The sequence below is a fragment of the Sparus aurata genome, chromosome 2, assembly GCF_900880675.1.
Source record: "Sparus aurata chromosome 2, fSpaAur1.1, whole genome shotgun sequence".
NCBI lineage: Eukaryota > Metazoa > Chordata > Actinopteri > Spariformes > Sparidae > Sparus > Sparus aurata.
In genome coordinates, this window is record NC_044188.1 from 34628755 (window position 1) to 34649691 (window position 20937).

Genomic DNA, 20937 nt, shown 5'->3' on the forward strand with positions numbered 1-20937 from the left:
AAGCTGGTTTGTGTCCAGGAATTTTCCATTAGAGTCAGCCAGCAGGACCACTTGTGGAGCTCATTCTTCTAGCTGAGTGGGTGTATCAGGAGTTGTTAGGGTGTTGCTGGGCTGGGTGCAGAGCAGAGACGGTTGGCCAGAGACAAAGCAGTGGTTTGGGATACTTACAGTGAGAGTCTGTGTCTCTGTGGTTGTCACTGTTGTTACTGCTGAGAGTTGGTCTGTCAGGTGTTGGACTTTCCTGGGGAAGCTCCTGTCTCTATTCTCAGCATCCTCCTTCCCTTTGGCCAACTGAGCACAGAGCACACTGTTCTCCTGTTTAAGTGCCTCTATACTTCCTCTGAGGTCAGATGCCAAGGCTTGGTTGTCTTTCTTGAACTGCTGGAGTTCCTCATGAAGCTGCTGCACAGTGTTGTTTTGACAGTCAGATAGCCTGCCCTGGGTCAGCTCTTTGAATTCAGTAAAGTCCAGGTCCAGCAAGGCCATACTCTCCTTTGACCTCTTCAACCCGAGTTGCGCATGTTGCAACATACACCATATAAGGGCATGGTAACCAGGTAGCAACATATTCATGCAGCATACCCACTTAACGGCAAGAAGCTCGGCTAATAGCTCATGATAACCATTTTCACCTAATCGAAACACAATTCCAACACCAAGTAACTAAATGTGCAAGTAAAAAATACATGCTAATAGCGCACGTCCACAAAATTGGTGCAAGCGATTACTCTACTTTATGCTAACGGTACAAACAACATGTCATATGAAAGCCGTTCCAACGGTATAAGTCTCATCAATCTATACCCAAAACTCACTGAAACAGAAGCCGAAGAAGAGCAAAAATAAACATCACTTTATACGGACATAATCATGAATTAAGTGTTACATTTGCTGTTTTGTGATTATAAATTGTGTTTAAGTGCATTACACTGTATCCACCGGCTAATCCAATGTGTCTGTGTCACTTTTAAATGATTCCTGAAAGTTCAGGCAAGTTTTCGGTTCCAGAAGGACAGGTATAATGTGGGGTAGGTAGGGCCCTTGTCTTCGCACACGGTGTATTTGCCTCCTTTGATTAGCGGATTAGTGGTGCTGTCATGGATTTGGGGACTGCACCTCGATTCTATTGGCTCTGATGGTTCAATAGAGGTGTCAATCATCCAAATTGACCAATAGATTCCCAAAATGTCGCCAAGTCTAATGTGTCATGGGTGATTGACAGCCGTTACGTACTAAAACACAGAGCACAGCGGAAACATTTCTACAATTGGACATGTTTTGCATCGTTTTGGCCGATCGTCCACATGGATCCTGAAAACATACTTTTTTGAAACCAGGTCTCAGGGTGGAAAAATCTGAAAACGCTGCCCTTGCGTTTTTGTGTGGATGGCGAATCCGCATACTTTCCGAAACAATGACACCATCGCCCTACCCCTCGACCTATTGCTTCCGACCTCTGAACCCTGCGACGTCTCATAACAACAACAATGGTGGACTATATGCTTGTGTTCGTGCTGCAGAAGATATTGAGCCTTTCTTGCAACTTACTCGCATTGTAGTTGAGTGTGAGTCGCAGCAGCAGATCGACCTCATTATCGGTCCACACAAACGATTCTGGTTTCCTTGCACTAGCCATTTTCGTTTTCTTTTTTTTGTTGTGTTCGATTTCTCCATCTACTGTCTGTTTGTAAGCTTTATGCACATGCTCCGTCTCTTCTTCTCTGTCTTCTCTCTGGTCAATCAATATATTGATCCGTATGGACTCAAATGTTCTTGAAACGTTGCCGAGGAAGACATAGGAAAAAAAAAAAAAATTTGCCCGCGTGGACGAGCCCTTAGACATCACTTTATACAGAATTAATCATGAATTATGTCTTACAGTTGCTGTTCTGTGATTATATATTGTGTTTAAGTGCATTACACCGGCTAAGCCAATGTGTCTGTGCCATCTCTCTCTCTCTCTCTCTCTCTCTCTCTCTCTCTCTCTCTCTCTGAGATGGTGTGTGAGTAAGGAACTGAGAGCGTATGGTTTTGTTTCAACTTTTCGTAAGTTTAAAAAATAACAATTTTCATTTTTTTTCGGTGTGAGTGTGTTTATGAGTTTTTTATTTTATCATTTGTTGTTATAAGGGCGGTTTTTGTGTGTTTGTGTGAACGTGTGTGTGTAATTGTTTGTTAGAGGCAGCGTGCTCTGTGAGGCACAATGCCGGTGGCGGAGGTTGTACCCGCGGAGTTTGAAAAGCTTACTCGCAGACATGCGATTAAGCTTTTTTTGACAGTGTGAGGTCTGCCTCGCGCAAGAACGGGGCCATTGTATTGTTTTTAGACAGTACGGCTAGGGTTGGCGAGGTGGTGGAGAGGGGAGTAGTTATCCGAGACACTTTCACTCCCGTCTCCCCTCTCATTAACCCAGCCACAAAAATTATGATATCAAACACTCCCCCGTTCATTAATAATGAATTGCTGGGGAAGGAGCTATCAAGATACCAACAACTTGTGTCACCAATTAGGATGGTTTCACTGGGGTGTAAATCTCCCAAACTAAAGCATGTCGTGTGTCACAGGAGACAGGCGTATATGATCCTGATAGAGAGAAACACTGATATCTGATCCCATCTTTCTCATTTAAAGTTGACGGTTTTAATTATGTGGTTTTCGTTTCCTCAGAAACTATGAAATGTTTTGGTTGTGGGGGCGAGGGGCACTTGGTCCGCTCATGCCCAAGGGACTGCATAGCGCGGCGGGCTGCTCCCGGGGGGGCGGGGGGGGCAATCCACCCGTTGCTGCTGCAGTGGCTCCGGGGGGAGATCCGCCCGCTGCTGCTGCTGCTGCTGCTGCTGCTGCTGCGGTGGCTCCGGGGGGAGATCCGCCCGGTGCTGCTGCGGTGGCTCTGGAGGGAGATCTGCCTGGTGCTGCTGCGGTGGCTCCGGAGGGAGATCCGCCCGGTGCTGCTTCGGTGGCTCCGGGGGGAGATTCGCCTGCGGATGTCACCCCTGCCCCGGTTACTGTGTCGGGCACTCCAGTTGTTGCCGCGAGGCCGTTTTTTTCTGCTCCGGTCGGGCTGTCTGTCGCGGGGGATCCTCCCGCGGCACCGGTCCAAGTAGTTGCGGGGGCTCTAGTTCCTGAAGTGTCTTCTGAGGCAAAAAGTGAAGCCATAACAAGTATGACTGAGCAGAGTGACATGATTCAACAAATGATGGAGGATATGTCAGACTGCCTAACGTAGGAGAGTTTTTTCCCGACCTGCAATTATTTATTATTTCAGCCAGGTCACTCACAAGGAAGAGCTATGGGGCGGAGGTTTTAACAGAGTAAGAAATATAACTACAGACCAAAAAAGTTAATACTGAAGGTAAGAGCTCAAATCATCAATGATGAACATAATTGTTAGATGTTTTTACCTTTTACTGACTGCTCTTCTTACTGTTGTTTATTCTTTTATATATGTGTGATTTTAATATCAGCACCTTAAACCTGAACGGGGACAGGTCTGGTTTTAAAGAGCCGCTCTTTTTAAACTGATGGAGACTAGAAGAACTGATGTTATGTTTGTTCAGGAAACTCACAGCACCACAGACAATGAAAGTGACTGGAAAAGCGCTTTTAAAGGGGAGATGGTTTTAAGTCACAGGTCCAGTCTGAGTGGAGGAGTGGGGATTTTATTTGCTCAGAGCTTTTTACCTTTTTCTTTTACTGTTGATGAAGTCATTCCAGGTGTTTTATTGAAAGTTACAGCTGTCTTTGAAAATGTGAAACTTGTGTTTTTAAATGTCTACACTCCCACCAACGCGGTGGACAGGGTAGCTTTTTTAAACATTTAAAGTGACAGTGTTAGTAACTGTGAGGATGATAGTTTTATGTTTTTAGGGGGTGATTTTAACTGCACAGAAAATCCAACCCTAGACAGGAACCATCCTGAGCCACACCCTCCTTCATCTCACACACTCAGACAGCTGATGGAAAACCAGGAGCTGAGTGATGTGTGGAGGGTTTTTAACAGTCAGCACAGACAGTACACCTGGAGCCACAGTAGGAAGGGGGTTTTATCTCTGGCCAGACTGGACCGCTTTTATTGTTTTAAACACCATTTGAATATTTTGAAGAGGTGTTGTATTCAGCCTGTGGGTTTAGTAATGATTTTTTAGTCTCCTGTCATGTTTTTATCAAAAACATCAGTTTAAAGAGCGCCTATTGGCATTTTAACACAGCCGTTTTAGAGGCCCAGGCTTTTAGAACTGCTTTTAAGTTTTTTTGAGAATCCCACAGAGAGAGCAGGCCTGCCTTCACTAACATACAACAGTGGTGGGACTTTGGTAAGACACAGATAAAACAGTTCTGCCAGCAGTTAACTCTCGGTGTCACTACAGACTGAACCCGGTCCATGAAAGATCTGGAGACGCAGGTGGTGGAGCTGCAGACTTTAGCAGACTCTACAGCAAATCGAGGGCTTTTAGACTCCCTCAAGTCAAAAAAGTCGGCCATAGCCAACCTGCTGGCCATCTCAGCACAGGGAGCTCTGGTCAGGTCTAGGTTCATGAACATCACACAGATGGACGCCCTATCTCGCTTCTTCTTTGGGCTGGAGCGGAAAAATGGACAAAGGAAGACCATTCATTCTTGATGAACGGGTAGCGGCTCCCAAGTCTTAGACTCATCTGGGATCAGGAAGTATGCTGCGGAGTTTTAAAGAAACCTTTGAGTGGACACATAATCCAGATGTGCACAGCAGCTTCCTCCATGCGGACTCCCTCAGGTCAGCGAGGCTGACAACAGTGAACTGGCAGCAAAAGTGACGCTGCATGAGCTCCACACTGCCACCATGAACCTGCAGAGCGGCAGCGCTCCAGGCATGGACGGCCTTCCTGTTGACTTTTACAAGTCTTTCTGGTCCATTATAGGACCAGATCTGATAGAGGTGATCATCAGTGACAACGTCAGGCTCATCAGTGACAACGTCACTTTAATTTGAGACGCTTTGGAGCTCTCCAGTTAATTAGGTATAAAGACTGGTCTGATTTCAATAGACCAAGAAAAGGCTTTTGACAGGGTTGAACACCAGTACCTGTGGCAGACTCTGGCTGCTTTTGGGTTCAACCCTGGTTTCATAGCCATGGTCCGGGTTCTCTATGGTGACATTGCTCTCTCTGGGATGTTATATCTAACCCTAACCCTGTAGCCATCGAGCCTCTGCTCCACAAACTTAGAGCTAAACTTACAGGTGTGTGTTTCCCCCAATGTCCCGTGTCTTTTAAACTGTCTGTGTATGCGGATGATCTCGTTGTTTTACTGAATTCACAACAGGATATTGACATTTTAACTGACACTGTGAAATACTTTGGTTTTATTTCATCTGCTAGAGTGAACTGGGGGAAAAGCAAGGCTCTGATGGCAGGAGGGGAGCTGGGGGGTCGGCTCGGGCTGCCTGGTGGCCTACAGTGGAAAAAAGGAGGATTCAAATACCTTGGAGTCTTCCTGGGGGATGAGACCAACACAAATAAAAACTGGGACAATGTCCTGGAGCAGGTTAAAGGTTGGCTGGAGAAGCTGAGGTGGCTACTCCCAAAAATGTCATATAGAGCCGAAACCTTAATAGCCAACAACCTGGTCTCATCCTCCTTGTGGCACCGGCTGGCCTGCGTCGATCCTCCGGTTTCTCTCCTGTCCAAAATTCAGTCGGTTTTAGTTGATTTTATTTGAGACAAGTTGCACTGGGTCCCACAGAGTGTCCTGTTTTTACCTAAAGAGGAGGGGGGGCAAGGCCTGGTCCATCTGGCCAACAGGGGCGCAGCTTTTCGCCTCCAGTTTATTCAAAGACTACTGACCGGACCAAAGGACACTCTGTGGAGACCCCTGTCCCGCTGCATTCTGCAGGGTTTTAAAGGCCTGGGTCATGATTTTAATTTGTTTTTAATGAACATACCGAACATGAGCACATCTCCTTGTGCTCATGTTCGGTTCATGCTCAAGTGTTTTTAGAGTGTGGAACCTGCTGAGGAAAGAGAGGATGGAGCAAGCGGACTCCCTGTACTGGATCCTCCAAGAGCCGGACTGTGGGGGAACGTCTGGACCTTCCCAGCTGGGCAGGTCAGAGTCTGGCGACAAGACTGCAGACTGCGGGGGTTGTTACTCTGGGGCAGATGGTAGCACTGACGGGGCCCCGGATAGATGACCCATCTGGACTTGCTGCCCAGCTGGGACTGACGTCAGTGAGGGTCACACAAAAACTTTTAGAACACTGGAAACAGAGACTCACAGGACATGACCGCCTGCTTTTAAACTCCTCTTTTAATCAAACAGTGACCGATGACGATCCTTTTCCTGCCATTTTCCTGGCATCGGATTTTAAAGACTGCTCTGGGATTTTAATGGAATATAGACACCTCGCACCACTGGATGGTACCACGGGAAAAACATTTTACAGAATATTAGTGAAAGCAATAAACAGAACAAAACTAGACAAGAGACCTGACACTCCATGGAGGGGATATCTGCAACTGGCTCCTGCAGCCAGACCTGAGTGGATGTCTGGCTGAGAGCCTCCACTCTCAAAAAGACATGCAGACATTCACTGGAGAGTCCTCCATGGGGTCATAGCACTGAACTCCTTTGTTTCCACTATAAACCCAGCAGTAGAGGACAAGTGTCCCTACTGCGACCAAAGAGAGACTGTGTTTCACTGTTTTTATGAGTGTCTTCGTCTTTTACCCTTGTTTCTGTTTTTACAAACTGTTTTTACCAAATGTGGAGAGGTTTTTACCAAGCAGCTTTTTATTCTAGGTTTTAAATACACATGCCAACACAAGAACAAATGTCAGCTTTTAAAGCCCTCTGTTTTAGGGCAGGCCAAGATGGCGGTGTATTTTAGCGGAAGGAGAAAGGTGGAGGATGGTTTTATTGTTGAACCTGTCACTGTGTGTATAAATATGATGAAGTCCAGACTCCTCATTAATTTTACCTATTACAAAGCAGCAGGAGATCTGGACTCTTTCCAGCAGGTTTGGTGTTTTAATCAGGTGTTGTGTTCTGTGGAAAACCACACACTGCAGTTTGGAGATGTGCTCATATGAATCAAGTATTTATTCATTTATTTAGTCACTCTAAGGAGTAAGAGTGGAGATGTTTGAATATATTATATTCAGATGATTTTTGGGAAAAAAGTTGATTTAAAAATCTCTCTCTCTCTATGTATGTATGTATGTATGTATGTATGTGTGTATGTGTGTATGTATATATGTATGTATGTATGTATGTATGTATATTGAATAAAAAAGCCAAACCAGTTTTTAGAACAGTATTTAAATGGGTGTGCCCAAATGGCTAATTTCCACCTGAAAAATGTCTCTGCTAAAACCTCTCTAATTTTGCTTTGCTTTACTTTATTAGCATCAGTCTTGGCACAGGTAATGTTCAGATGTTTTGCTATTTTTTGCTGGAGGTTTTGGGCTGCAACTGCATGATTCAAAGGGGATATTTACTCTAAAAGTGTACATTTGTGTTAGGCGGAAATTAAATCTTTCATTTATGCTATTACACATCTTCATTTACTGTGACCCAGTAACATCTATATTAATGCTCACACCTTTTCATAAATCTTAAAAGTGTTACCTTTATTATTAGAGGTGGGTGCAATTCATCGATGTGGTGATGCATCGCGATGCGTCACATGACGATTTGGCATCGATTAATGAACGTTGATGGTTTGCCGCAAGAACGGAACAAAAAACGCGTAACCGGAACCTTAGAGCGCGCACCACCTGGGCTGTTTAGTGAGTGGGACCACAACAAACGGAGCAGTAACGTTAGTTTACGTTAGTGGTGCGCACCATGGAGCCGTGCTACAAACTCCCTCACCGATGAGTGTGAGTGCCACTCTGCTCTACAGTATTCGTGTTGTGTTCACCTCACTCTGCTGAAGCTCCAGACTGAATAAGTTCAGACGGATTAAAGTTCTCCATCGTACGACGGATTTCCGTCATTCAAACTTCACAGAGGCGACTTATGAGATTGATGTAGATCGGAATGAGGGGTAATTTCTCCCTTTCTGTCAAACCTCCAAATTCGGGGCAATGTTTTTGAAATTGTGGAAAGGATTCCTCTCTAAAGTTTCTGTATTTGTGACATTGTGTTAGAAAGTGTAGTTCTGTTTCTACAGCTCCCTCATCACAGTGAGAGCACAGCTTGTCCTCTCTGGGCAGCCAGGTCTGATGGTGCCTGCTCCTTTCTACTGTCAGACTGTGGTCACTCAGTCTGTACATTGTCAATGTCTTTCTCAGGTTCTTATCAGTTACTGTGGTTAGGTATTCTGCCACAGTATACTGTCTGTTTAGGGTCAAATATGTTTCCAGTTTAACTTGTAAGCGTGTCATATAATTCCAATAAGTTGTGTATGTTTCTTTTTCTTTAGTAATAATGTGGTTAGGTCTAATCTTCCACTTGCAGTGTTTCCAGAGACTGTGGCAGCCCGCCATAGTCTAATTTGCCCCGCCATAGTCTAAATATGTAATGTGAAAAAATATTTCCGCCTTTCCAACGCATACCGACGTTTCAGTCCGTCTCTTTTGTTTGCATTACTTTTGATGACTTCAGTACTGCTAATTCAGGGCTGTATTAGTGAAAAAAAAATATGAAGCCGTTTTCGAACCTGGAGCAATGTGCTTCACATCCACAGAGGGTCCTTTACTCGCACGCACGCGCACACACACTGACAGATGTTGGGTCTGTGTGCCGCTCCAAAGCAGCCCTGAATTGGTTTCAAAATGACAAAAAGAGTATCAGAAACCTCTAATTTGTTACCATATATTCACAAAAAAATTAGATTTCATGTAGAACCTTTGGCATAAATAAATCCAGTGTTAGAGAAAATAAATATTTACCGTCGTCTTCCACCACAGTACTTGACGTTAACTAGCATGTTGGATACTTAGCTTGATAATTAGCTACTATTCTGTACAATAGTAGATGAATCTTCATTCCAAGCCCATGCAGGGGAGTTCATGATGGCTGTGTGAGAGCATCATAACCAAAAAAAAAAATGAAATACCCGAAGTAGCCTATGACATAAGTATAAATATTACAGTATGATGACCCAAACTGCCCCCCCCAACCCACCTATCATGTAGGCTAATTATGATAATATATACAGTCACATCACCCGGTGGAAGTTTTTGAATCAAAATGACTTCTATGACCAAGCACTCCAAGGGAGGTCAGGCGGCAGGCCGCATATCCACCAGGAAGAGCCCCAGCCACACAACGGAGGATACAACACCCACATTAGAGTCGGAAATACGGGATGTTGACCCAAAGAGCATGGAGAACATTTTAGCTGAGATAGCTAAGATGAGTGCTACGCTTCAGGGGGTCGTTGCAGACACCGCGACCATCAAAGTTACAACCACGGAGCTGAAGAGCGCAGTGAACAGCATACACGAGAGACTAGAGGAGATGGAGATACGAATCTCTAAACTGGAAGATACAGCCGACATGTTGGTGAGTGATAATGACGGCCGCGACAAAAAGGTGGAAATGTTACAGAACCGTTTACAAGAGCTGGAAAACCACTGTAAGAGAAACAACGTGAGACTCGTGGGACTGAAGGAGACGTATGGAACAAATGGCACCATGGAAGAATGTGCGAAGAAAGTTTTGCGCAAGGGGCTCGACATCGATGTGGACGGAGAATTTGAGGCGGAGAGAGCGCACCGGATGGCTGCTCCCAGGCCAGGTATGGACCAGCTGCCCAGACCAGTGTTCATCGGATTTCTGCGACAATGGGCGAGGGAGAAAGTGCTTGCCTTGGCGAGAGAAAAGCGTGGTATACTGTGGGAGAACCTCAGATTGTCAGTGTTCCCAGACGTGTCAAGAGAGCTGGCCCTAAAAAGGAAAACATTCACTGCGGCGAGGAAAGCTCTGCAGCGCCATAACGTTAGGTACAAGTTGGCATATCCAGCCACCCTGCGCTTTACATGGAAGGGAAGGAGCTGCAGCTTCACCAACGCCAAGGAGGCAGAACAATTTATTGAGGAAAACTCTACCGCAAATGAGTGAATCTACGTGGCATTACTTATATAACGTATGGACAATACATCTATGCAGGTAATAGACTTAGTGTTGTGACACTGATCAGGTGGGGGGCGGGGGCAGCCGCTGTGCAGCCTCTGTGCAGTCTGAGCCAAGCCAGGGGAAATCCCCAACGGCCAGGTGTACGATACCTTACGGACCAGGATGTTTGTTTTGTTTTTGTTTTTGTTTTTGATTTTTGAGTTGTTCCTAGGGAACAGAAGCCAGGTGCCCCTGTTAATACTGTCTGGGGCATGTTTAAGTTTGTGTTACTTTTTGTTATCACTTCAGATGTTCAGAAGTATTCAGTTCAGAAGCGTTCAGCTTCACCTTGACATATATTTCTATGAGGGTGTGGTACTGACTGAAGTTAACAGGGAGACAATTCTCGGTATTAATACATGTGAGACATTAGTTTCAAAGCGCAGCACTGGTGATATCAGGTCACAATGTAGCCAGGCTTCTCTTGCCATAAACATTTATGTTTACTCATTTCTATTTGTTACATAAGACATGGCTAACAACTTCGTTAGATGTATAAGTTGGAACATCAATGGCTGTGGGGATCCTAAAAAGAGAGGGAAGGTTTTGACATACCTCAAACATAACAAAGCAGATATTGCTTTCATTCAAGAGACTCATTTTAGGGGAGAATATGCAGCCAAACTGAAGTGGGGATGGGTGGGCCACATCTTTCATAGCTCTTACTCTGGCAAGAGGAATGGGGTTTGCATTCTAATAAACAAAAATCTGAGTTTCGTTCTGGTCAGGGAACTGAAAGATGAGGAGGGTAGAATGGTTTGTATCGAAGCCGTGATTAATGGGATAAAGATGGTATTGTGTAACATATATGCGCCTAATAAAGAAGAACCAAACTTTCTTAATGAGGTAAACAAAGTTTTAGGGGAAATGGAGGGCCAGATTATTCTAGCTGGAGATTTTAATCAAGTAATGGATGTGTTTATGGATAAGAGCAAATTCAGCGGGCCGATAACTATAAGAGACAGGGCTGCTCTACATATGCTCTGTGAAGATTTAGGCTTGGTAGATATTTGGCGACTGGCAAATCCCAGAGAAAGGGATTATACCTTCTTCTCCCACTGTCAGAAATCATATTCTAGGATAGATTTCTTTTTAATTTCAAGTAATATTGTAGAATCAGTAACAGAGTGTACAATAAATGCGATGGCCCTGTCGGACCATGCAGCTATAGAGCTGGGTGTCGATATTAACACAGATAAAGAGAGAAAAGGTAGATGGAGGCTAAACACCTCACTGTTACGTGATGAAGCCTTTGCTCTGACATTGAGGGAGGATCTTAAATATTACTTTGATATAAATTCGGGAAGCACAGCCACAAGAGCAATGGAATGGGAGGCATCCAAAGCTTTTATCTGAGGGAAAATTATAGGACAGGCTTCAAAACAGAAAAAAGAATATAGGAGCAAAATCAAGGATTTGGAATGTCAAATTAGAAAATTCGAAACTGAACTATCAAGACACTTTTCAGATAAATTATACCAGGATATATGCAAACTTAAATTCCAACTACAGGAAATTTACAATAGAAATGTTGAATATGCACTATTCAGGCTCAGAACAACTTTTTATGAAGAGGGTGAGAAAGCAAGTAAGTTACTTAGCAGGCAACTTAAAAAACAGAACTCCCTCAACGTAATACCAGTGATTAAGAAGGGAAATAATTTGGTTTCATCTAGTAAAGAAATAAATGAGGTCCTAAAACAATTTTATAGGGAACTATACACATCCCAGGTCAGCCCAAATCAAAGGAAAATAAGTAATTTTTTCTCTAATATCACTCTACCTAAAGTATCTGCTGAACATGTGGAACTGTTGGATGAGGCAGAGATCAAGGTTGCAGTGTCACTCATGAAAGCAGGGAAGTCTCCCGGTACTGACGGATTCCCTGCAGAATACTATAAACATTATGTAGACATATTAGCGCCCAAGCTGTTGGAAGTGTATAATGAGTCACTGATATTGGGTGCTCTCCCTCCATCATTTAATGAGGCTCTAATATCGGTGATTCCTAAAAAAGACAGGGATACTACAGAACCCTCTAATTATAATCAAATGTGGATTGCAAAATCCTTACAAAGATCCTAGCCCTACGTCTAGAGAGAGCACTGCCTAATATAATACACAAAGTTCAGGCTGGATTTATGAAAAACCGGTCTTCAGCAGATCATATGAGAAGGTTATTACATCTGATTTGGATGAACCATTCAAACCGGGACCCGATCTTGGCCGTCTCATTGGATGCTGAGAAGGCCTTCGATCGGGTTGAATGGGAGGGTTCCTATTTAGCACTCTAACACAATTTGGATTTGGATCAACTTTCATTAATTGGATTAAAATATTATACAAAAACCCAAGGGCGGCGTTAATGACCAACGGGATTATCTCATCTTTCTTTGACCTCACCAGAGGTACCAGACAGGGTTGTTCACTCTCCCCTTTACTGTTTAATATTGTTCTTGAACCACTGGCCATTGCCATCAGATCAGATGCAAACATTAGAGGAGTGGAGGGAGGGAGAAAAGAGCACAAACTATTATTATATGCGGACGATATTTTAATGCTGATTAGAGACCCTTTAGAATGTTTACCACATTTAATGACGACAATCCAGTCTTACTCTAAACTGTCAGGCTATAAAATTAATTGGGAAAAATCAGAGGCTATGCCTATCTCTGGTACGTGTCATTCAAGTTCAGTGTCATTTTTCAACTTCAAATGGGTGTCAAACGGAATGTCATATTTGGGTATAAACTATGTCGCAACATTGAGGCTATGCCTGTTTTGAACTTTGAGCCTGCACTACAAAAAGTCAAAAATAATCTAGATAAATGGGGAACATTGAAACTCTCACTATGGGGCAAGATAAGTGTTATTAAAATGGTTGTTGCACCCCAGTTGAATTATATAGCTACGATGTTGCCAGTAGCCATACCACCTCAGATTTTTAAACAATACGACTCAACAGTTAAAGAATTTTTATGGGAAGGGAGGAAACCGAGACTTGGAATGAGCAAAATGTGTTCCCCAAAAGATAGAGGAGGTCTGGGGCTACCAAACCTGAGGCTATATCATGTTTCATTTGAAATTGCCAAACTAGCTAAACACTGGGTCAAGGACAGTAATTTGGAGTGGGTTAGCATTGAAAGTGAGATGTGTTCTCCATTTACCCCTATAGATAGATTATCTCAATCTCAACATGGACCCATGAATCCTATCCTGTCTCACTCGAAAGAGATTTGGACCAGAATACACAAGATGTTAAAGATACCTCATCTTAGACAACCTTACTCATCTATATGGCATAACCCAACGATTGTTATTGTGAAAACAACGATATACTGGAAAAAATGGCACCTCAGTATGGAGGACCAAACCTGACATAAGTATAAATAAATAAATAAATGCTGAAATAAATAAATAAATGCTGAAATAAATACATGCATAAATAAATGAATAAATAAATAAATGCTGAAATAAATTTATAAATAAATAAATAAAAGTATAAATAAAAGAATAAATGCTTTTTATTTATTTCTACATTTCTGTTCACCTACATTTATTTATTTCTGTATTTCTGTTCACCTACATTTATTTATTTCTGTTTTTGTGTATTTCTGTTCACCTACATTTTATTTCTGTATTTCTGTGTCCATATGTAAATGAGGAGGTAGGAGGTCCTAACCTCAGTCAAGAGCATGATTGGTTACAGGAGTATGCTCGATGAGGGTCCACTACTTCTGCCTTACTAGCGGCGCTGATTCCTGTACACTGTACAGGAATGTTGCTGGCTACCAGCAAGCCTGCTCAGCTAACTGTTAGCTGCAGTTGTTGACATTTGTTCATGTAGCTCTGGTTTAGTTATGAATTTGACTGGCGTTCATTTTAACTTGCAAGGGTCCCAGGTATGCTGGTGGTGTGGTTTGGGAATCCCGTCTGGAGAGAGATGGGGCCTCAGCCATGTCCGCTAACCAGGAAAAACATTCTGCTCATCGCTCCAAGTCATGTATATGTGTATTCTAGACGAGCGCTACAGAGCACAAATCGTCCAAAAGTGCATGTTGTCGGTCTCATATCTTTGTCGTGAATGTCTGTACTCTCAAATAACTCATGGGTGGAACAGGCTGAGGCATTTGTTCACGCCGAGCAGCTCGAGAGCGAAGTGGAGACCCCTTTTAGCTCTTATGTTAGCTGTTAGCTGCTCGCTGTAGCGCAGCGTCCAGGTTACCTTGTGACACCGGTTACCATCGGGTATTTTTCATTCCGCACTGTTCAAATGGTCACTTAAAGCCATCGTTCCGAGCCGCATACATCGTTATTAAGCTGAAGCTAAGTCAGTGTGAAAACTGTACACTGTCATACAGCCTGCTGGTCAAACAGTCTGCAGAGTACGTTGACATCCAGCCCGAGCTCAGCGTGAGGTCAACCAGCTGTGGCAAATCGTGAGACGTCCAGATCAACCTGTGATACAAACACCAGTAGCGACAATGGTTCATAGGAAAGCCCAGACATGTATCTCACTCTCGGTGGTAACATGTGTCAACAGTTCACCTGGACGCTATGCTCTTAGCGCTACAGCGAGCAGCTAAAAGCTAACAGCTAACTGCTAACAGCGGTGTCCACGCTGCTCTCAAGCCGCTCGGCGTGAACAAATGCTTAATACTGTTCCACACATGAGTTGTTTGAGAGTACAGAGATTCACGACAAAGATATGAGACCGACAACATGCACTTTTGGACAATTTGTGCTCTGTAGCGCTCGTCTAGCAGTGGTTTGCAAGTCGCAGCCCCGGCTTCTCTGTGTGGATAGAAGTGTTCAAGCCACGTCAAAACGAATACACATATACATGACTTGGAGCGATGAGCAGGATGTTTTTCCTGGTTAGCGGACATGGCTCTCCAGACAGGATTCTCAAATCACACCACCAGCACATCTGGGACCCTCGCAAGTTAAAATGAACACCAGTTAACCTGTCACACTGGTCGAGGCCATTAAGCTAACTGGAGCTGTTTTACAACGTTACAGAGAGCGAGGCTTGAGATTAGGAATCGTTTGCTTTTGTCTGGCTCTCCGATTTGACCAATCATGCTCTTGACTGAGGTTAGGACCTCCTACCTCCTCATTTACACATGGACACAGAAATACAGAAATAAATAAATGTAGGTGAACAGAAATACAGAAATAAATAAATGTAGGTGAACAGAAATACAGAAATAAGTAAATGTAGGTGAACAGAAATATAGAAATAAATAAAAAGCATTTATTCTTTTATTTATTTATTATTTATGTATACATTTATTTCAGCATTTATTTATTTATTCATTTATTTATGCATTTATATATTTATGCATTTATTTATTTATACATTTATTTATTTATTTCAGCATTTATTTATTTATGTATTTATGCATTTATTTATTTATGTATTTATTTATACTCATGTCAGGTTTGGTCCTCCATACCTCAGTGGTATATGTCGGGTTGATGACCTGTATCAGAATGGTGTTTTCATGTCATATACAGATCTAACTAGGAGATACGGTTAAATATTCTGTCACATACTGGTAAATTTGTCAGGGAGTCCAGAAGTAAATTTACTCAATACAAAATAATCCACAGGTATTACTGGACGCCAGCTAGACTGCATTTGACTGGACTATCAAACAATAACTTGTGTTGGAAATGTCAGGAGGAAAAAGGAACTTTTTTACATTGTATTTGGGACTGTTCACTTGTTCAACCCTTCTGGAGCAAAATTCTCAGGTGTATGAGTGAGTGCCTGGGCAGGACTTTACCAATATCCCCAAGGCTGTGTTTACTCGGAGACAAATCACAAGTACACAATATATCCAAAGAAGAACTTTCAGTGGTTATGACTGGGCTAACCACAGCTGCCAGAACGGTACTCACTCATTGGAAATCAGCCAAACCCCCAGAAATGAAGGAATGGGTTAACTATATGATAAAAAATGCCTCATACGAATCCATGTTGATCAGGAGGAATGACAGAAATCATACTAAGGGGCCAACATGGGGGGCTTTTTGGAATCATGTATCTTTGGCCAAAAACCCGGACTCATAACTGTGGTTTTGTCTATCTCTCCCTAAATGTTACCTTCTTTATTTATTTATTTGTGCTTTGTTTTCTTTTTACTTATCTGCATATTCTTCAGGTTATTATTTTCACTATTATTGCGGTTGTAGCTCACTCTGTTGTTGCCTGTTTTTGTTTTTGTTTTTCTACAATTATTAATATTCTTGCTTAATTAATAATCTGTTTTTTGAATAATTTTTGGGAGTGATCGCTAACTGTGCCTTACCTTCTCTTGGGTGGATCTCCTTGTTCTACAGTCAATGGATTTTATTGTAGTGGCGGTTGAATTGTCTGACCTGGAAGGTTTCTATGTTAAGTTGTACCAACCCATTTAAATTCAATACAAATTTGAATTACAAAAAAAAATAATATATACAGTCACAACTAATATGAGGAAAAAAATATTGCAGATATACGTGGAGAAGCTCCCGTCCTCCCGCCTGTCCTAACGACTCTTCATCACATTGCTGCCCGAAAAACAGCGTCTGTCACTGGCAAAAAACTCACAAAGTGTTAATGATGAAAAAAAAAATCATTGTGACAGTCAGCCCTCAAATCCAAGACTTCTGTGAAATTTCCCCCAGGTAACAGCCTCCGTCCCCGCTAGTGACAGAGTCAGACAGCATCCAGTTTACTGATGGCGTGTAATTAATTATGTAATTTAGAGCGAAAAACGTAACTTTGCCACTTTCCAGGATGTTTGGTGGGTCAGGATCTGAATCACTACACATTATAACTGCATCTGCATATGATTGATATATTGATGAACTATCCGTGGCACTGGATTGACAGGACGACGCCGGGGAAACACCTTGAAAACACACTGACGTCATCATCGTGACGTGTACCGTCACCCCTCTTCAGGAGCCGCAGCGCCGGCTTTCTGTGTGAATGACACAGCTGTTCACCTTTGAGGCTGAGATGCTGCGCTCTGTGTGAATCACCAACGGCGAAGAATTGGTGGACCACAGCTGCGGCGTTAATGCGTCTTCTCTGTGTGAATGGAGCCACTGTGTCCCCTCAGTGTTGTCGTAAGGCAGCAGTTGCATATAAGCTCACCACTGTAACCGCCACAGTTTTCACCTGTTGCTCTGACATGAAACTCCAACTGTCTCTCCATGCAGAGGAAACTAGCTTTCGTTACCAGTTACTGTCAAGTTTTATAAGGTTTGTAGAGAGAACTCCCTCCAGTAGTGTTTGTGCAAACTTTATCTATTAATGTCAAGCTGTTCAACTGATAAACAGGGCTGGATTACTAACCAGAGCAACAAAGGAAATTGCAGAGCCAACGGCCTGGGGCACTTAAGCCTTCAGGTTCACTGGTTGTGGAAATTTCAGTAATAAAGATGTATTTTGTTAATACCAGGTTTTACATCATAACTTATAACAGCACCTCATTATACATTTTGAGGAACCTTCTTGTACACCTGTGCCTTTGTACAGAGTTACATGACTTCAGTTATATCTATTCTGATGCTAGTATAGTTTACAGGGTTCGTACACATTTTTCAAGGTCAAATTCAAGCACTTTTCAAGCACTTTTAAGGGTCATTTTCAAGATTTTCCAGCACCTTATTGCTGGGGTAAAATACCTATCTACAGGAATATATATATACTCATGATTTTTTTCTTCACTTTTTATCACAATTATGTACATTGTATTATGCTGTATACATCTAAAATTAAGTTTCATAATAGCAAAAACTTACGAAATTAATTATCCAGTCTGATCCCAATTTTGTGAAAGACACAAATTATAATGTCAAGCACTTTCAAGCACTTAAACTAAAATCCAAGCACTTTTCAGACCTTGAAAACACAACATTGAAATTCAAGCACTTTCAAGGATTTCAAGCACCCGTACGAACCGAGTTTATTTTATTCACAATTTGTTTTTAGTAAACAGCATGTCATGTTAGGCCACACACAGCAGGAGCACAGAGCTACCATGCAAAGTAAGAACGCCAAAAAATGCCAGCTGCTGCCTGCAGCACAGTGGGAAACAGCAGTCAGATTTCACAAGCACGTCACACTGCTTATACCTTTGACCGCTCACCCTAATTTGACCTGAGATTTTAGTAGGCTATGACAAGAGCAGATCATCAGAATACTGGGTCTTCTGGCGCTGACACGAGTGAGCGTGTAATTCATGCATGCACAACTGGTCATGAGAATTAAATTTATGCCACATACACCGTGTCGGATTACTTCAGTATCTCAGTATCAGTAGTCTTTTAGCGGTGCTCGTTAATAAGTATTCTCAAGGAAAATAATTAAGTGTGTAATGTACCTGCTCCAACAGCAGAGTCTTCTTGTTCCTTTTTGCCAGCTGATAGGCCGTGAAGGAACCCTGGACACCGGCCCCAATCACTATGCAGTCGTATTCCCCTTCCGCCGACATCATGGCAACACTTCGCTGCACAGCACAGCACACGTATTTATTTCATGACATATGAATATGCAGCTGCGACACGCCCATTACAAGAAGTGAACTTTGTAGCTATTTTTGCCCTGCGTATTGCCTGCTAGGTAGCGCAGAGTGTGTCACAACGAGCTCGCATTCACAAAGAAGTATCTCTGTTTAAAGTTTAAGGACTAGAGACAACATAACATTACGCTGAGGACTGGGGGCATTGCTGGGTCTGAGTCCGCTCTGCGCCAGATTCAGAGGAAAACGGGATCTTAAAGGTGCATGAGATAGGAGTGTCTGACAGTCCTACCTACGGCAAAGAATGCTTCAGAAAATGCTATCATGAGAGTACAAAAAACCAACTTTGTAATCAGAAGAACTTCCACACTATCACTACCACTATCCACAAGATGTCATTTGTATTGTCCTTGGTCTGAGAAAAAAACTAAATCGTATTTTATTGTATTTAGGCATTAAGAACGTAAACTTACTTGCCCAGTTTAGTCGGATTACAGCCATCGTTCGACTATGCTACTCAATCAGACAACGGCAATTGTCCGAGAATACATGCCGGTGAGAAAAACAGATTATTGGCCAAAGCATGTCATACCCTGGTACGATAGGTGGCGCTGTACCCATTTCAACTAGTTGTTACAGAGCCACCTCCGGCTGACCTCTTTTCAGCAGCAACAACAAACTCTGCCTCGGCATTCGAGAAAAATGGCGTATGAAGAGCGAGACGAAGCTACATCTTTTTTTTACATTACATAGGGTGTACATGATAATTACACAAACTAGATGTACAATGGCTCTCTTGCTTGCGGTTATTTCGGTGGAAAGACACCGCCGCTGACGCCATTGCCATCTTTCTACTTCTGGCTCACGGTCAAGCCTGCGCAAAAATCCGGTCCGATCTGATGGAACGTATACATGCACGAGTAATGCGACTATCAATCGAATAATCTAGGTGTTTTAATCCAACTATGAGAAATCCGATCCGGTCCGATTTTAGTCAGACTAAGGTGTATACGTGCATTTTAAATACTCGGACTAACCCGGTAATTTGGTTTTCTCGAGTGTCATGTAAACGCACTGATTGACACACCTGTCACAAACACGTAAATGTAGTGGGAAAAAAACCCCGAAACAATAAATTCAGCTAATGTGGCAATATAATGAAAATAATAAAAATATTCTTATTACCAATATCATTATAAAAAGTAAAAAAAATAATGCTATATAACTAAAACAAATGCATCAAAATAAATTAATACTCACTGGACAGTTCTCTTCAGAGTGTTGTTAATTTAACAACACTCTGAAGAGAACTTCATACTTCATACTTTGTAAATACACAGTATGAATCTTTACAAGTATGTCCGTACTGACTCTTTAGACGTACCACCTGCCTAAACATTGCTGCAGACCAAGTATAACCCAGCATGCATTGACACTACAAGATAGCAACGGACTGCCCAGCAGGAGAATTCAGCGTACCACACCAAAAGTGGTGAGGAATGGCCCAAGGAATATGAACATGAACTTGGCCTCCAAATTCCCCAGATCAATATCCAATCAAGCATTTATGGTATATGCATAACCAATTTCTATCCATGGAGGGTAACCTACTGTGGGCTTGCCCAACAAGAGCCCATATCAGGGCCACCGTGGGTTAGAGCATGCAAGCCCTCCACTGAGTTAGCCAAATTCCAAATTCCACAAGCATTCATGGTATATGTGTAAACAAGTAATATCCATGGAGGCCCCACCTCGCCGCACACAGGACTCAAGCAATCTGCCATTGACACTGTGATGCCAGACACTAAGACGTCCCCAGAGGTGGGGCCCTTTAGGGGGGAAAAGTTAGGACAAAAACTAGGTAAAAAGTAATATAAAATGATTAACCATCATCATTTAGTATATATCTCAAATATGATAAGAAAATGAATGATCTCTTTGTTTTTACTTGTTTTTGGCAGTAAAAGTTAAATATCCCCACTGACCAAAAAGTAAACATATTGACCAATCACCCCCCTGTATCTGCATGAAATGGTTTGGTCCTGCCATAGCACACTTACCAGTGATGGTGTTTACTTGCAGTTAGTAGATGCGCCAGAGCTACAATGATCACAATGTAGCCTAAATCAAAATCTGGTTTTCAAAAAAGTAAAGAGAGGAAAGAGAGAGAGGAAAGACAAAGGAAAGGGTGTCAATCTGTAACACAGTTTTTTACCAAGAAAGGTGGGTAGCCTATAGTCTGTAGCCCTTTTTACACAGCGTCTCCGCATTATCTCCGGAGCGGTAGTTCGCCAATTCTCTGCCGATGGTGATTCAC

At 42.6% G+C, this 20937-nt stretch overlaps 1 protein-coding gene across 1 annotated transcript in view; it reads right to left on the reverse strand.

The window, feature by feature from the left end:
* Positions 1–18634, reverse strand: part of pipox (pipecolic acid oxidase) — a 68136-nt gene extending 49502 nt beyond the window's left edge. The window contains exon 1 of the mRNA XM_030405255.1: positions 18483–18634. Within this exon, the coding sequence (XP_030261115.1) occupies positions 18483–18596 (114 nt within the window). The 5' untranslated portion in view covers positions 18597–18634. The remainder of the gene's footprint in view (positions 1–18482) is intronic.
* Positions 18635–20937: the final 2303 nt, after the last annotated feature.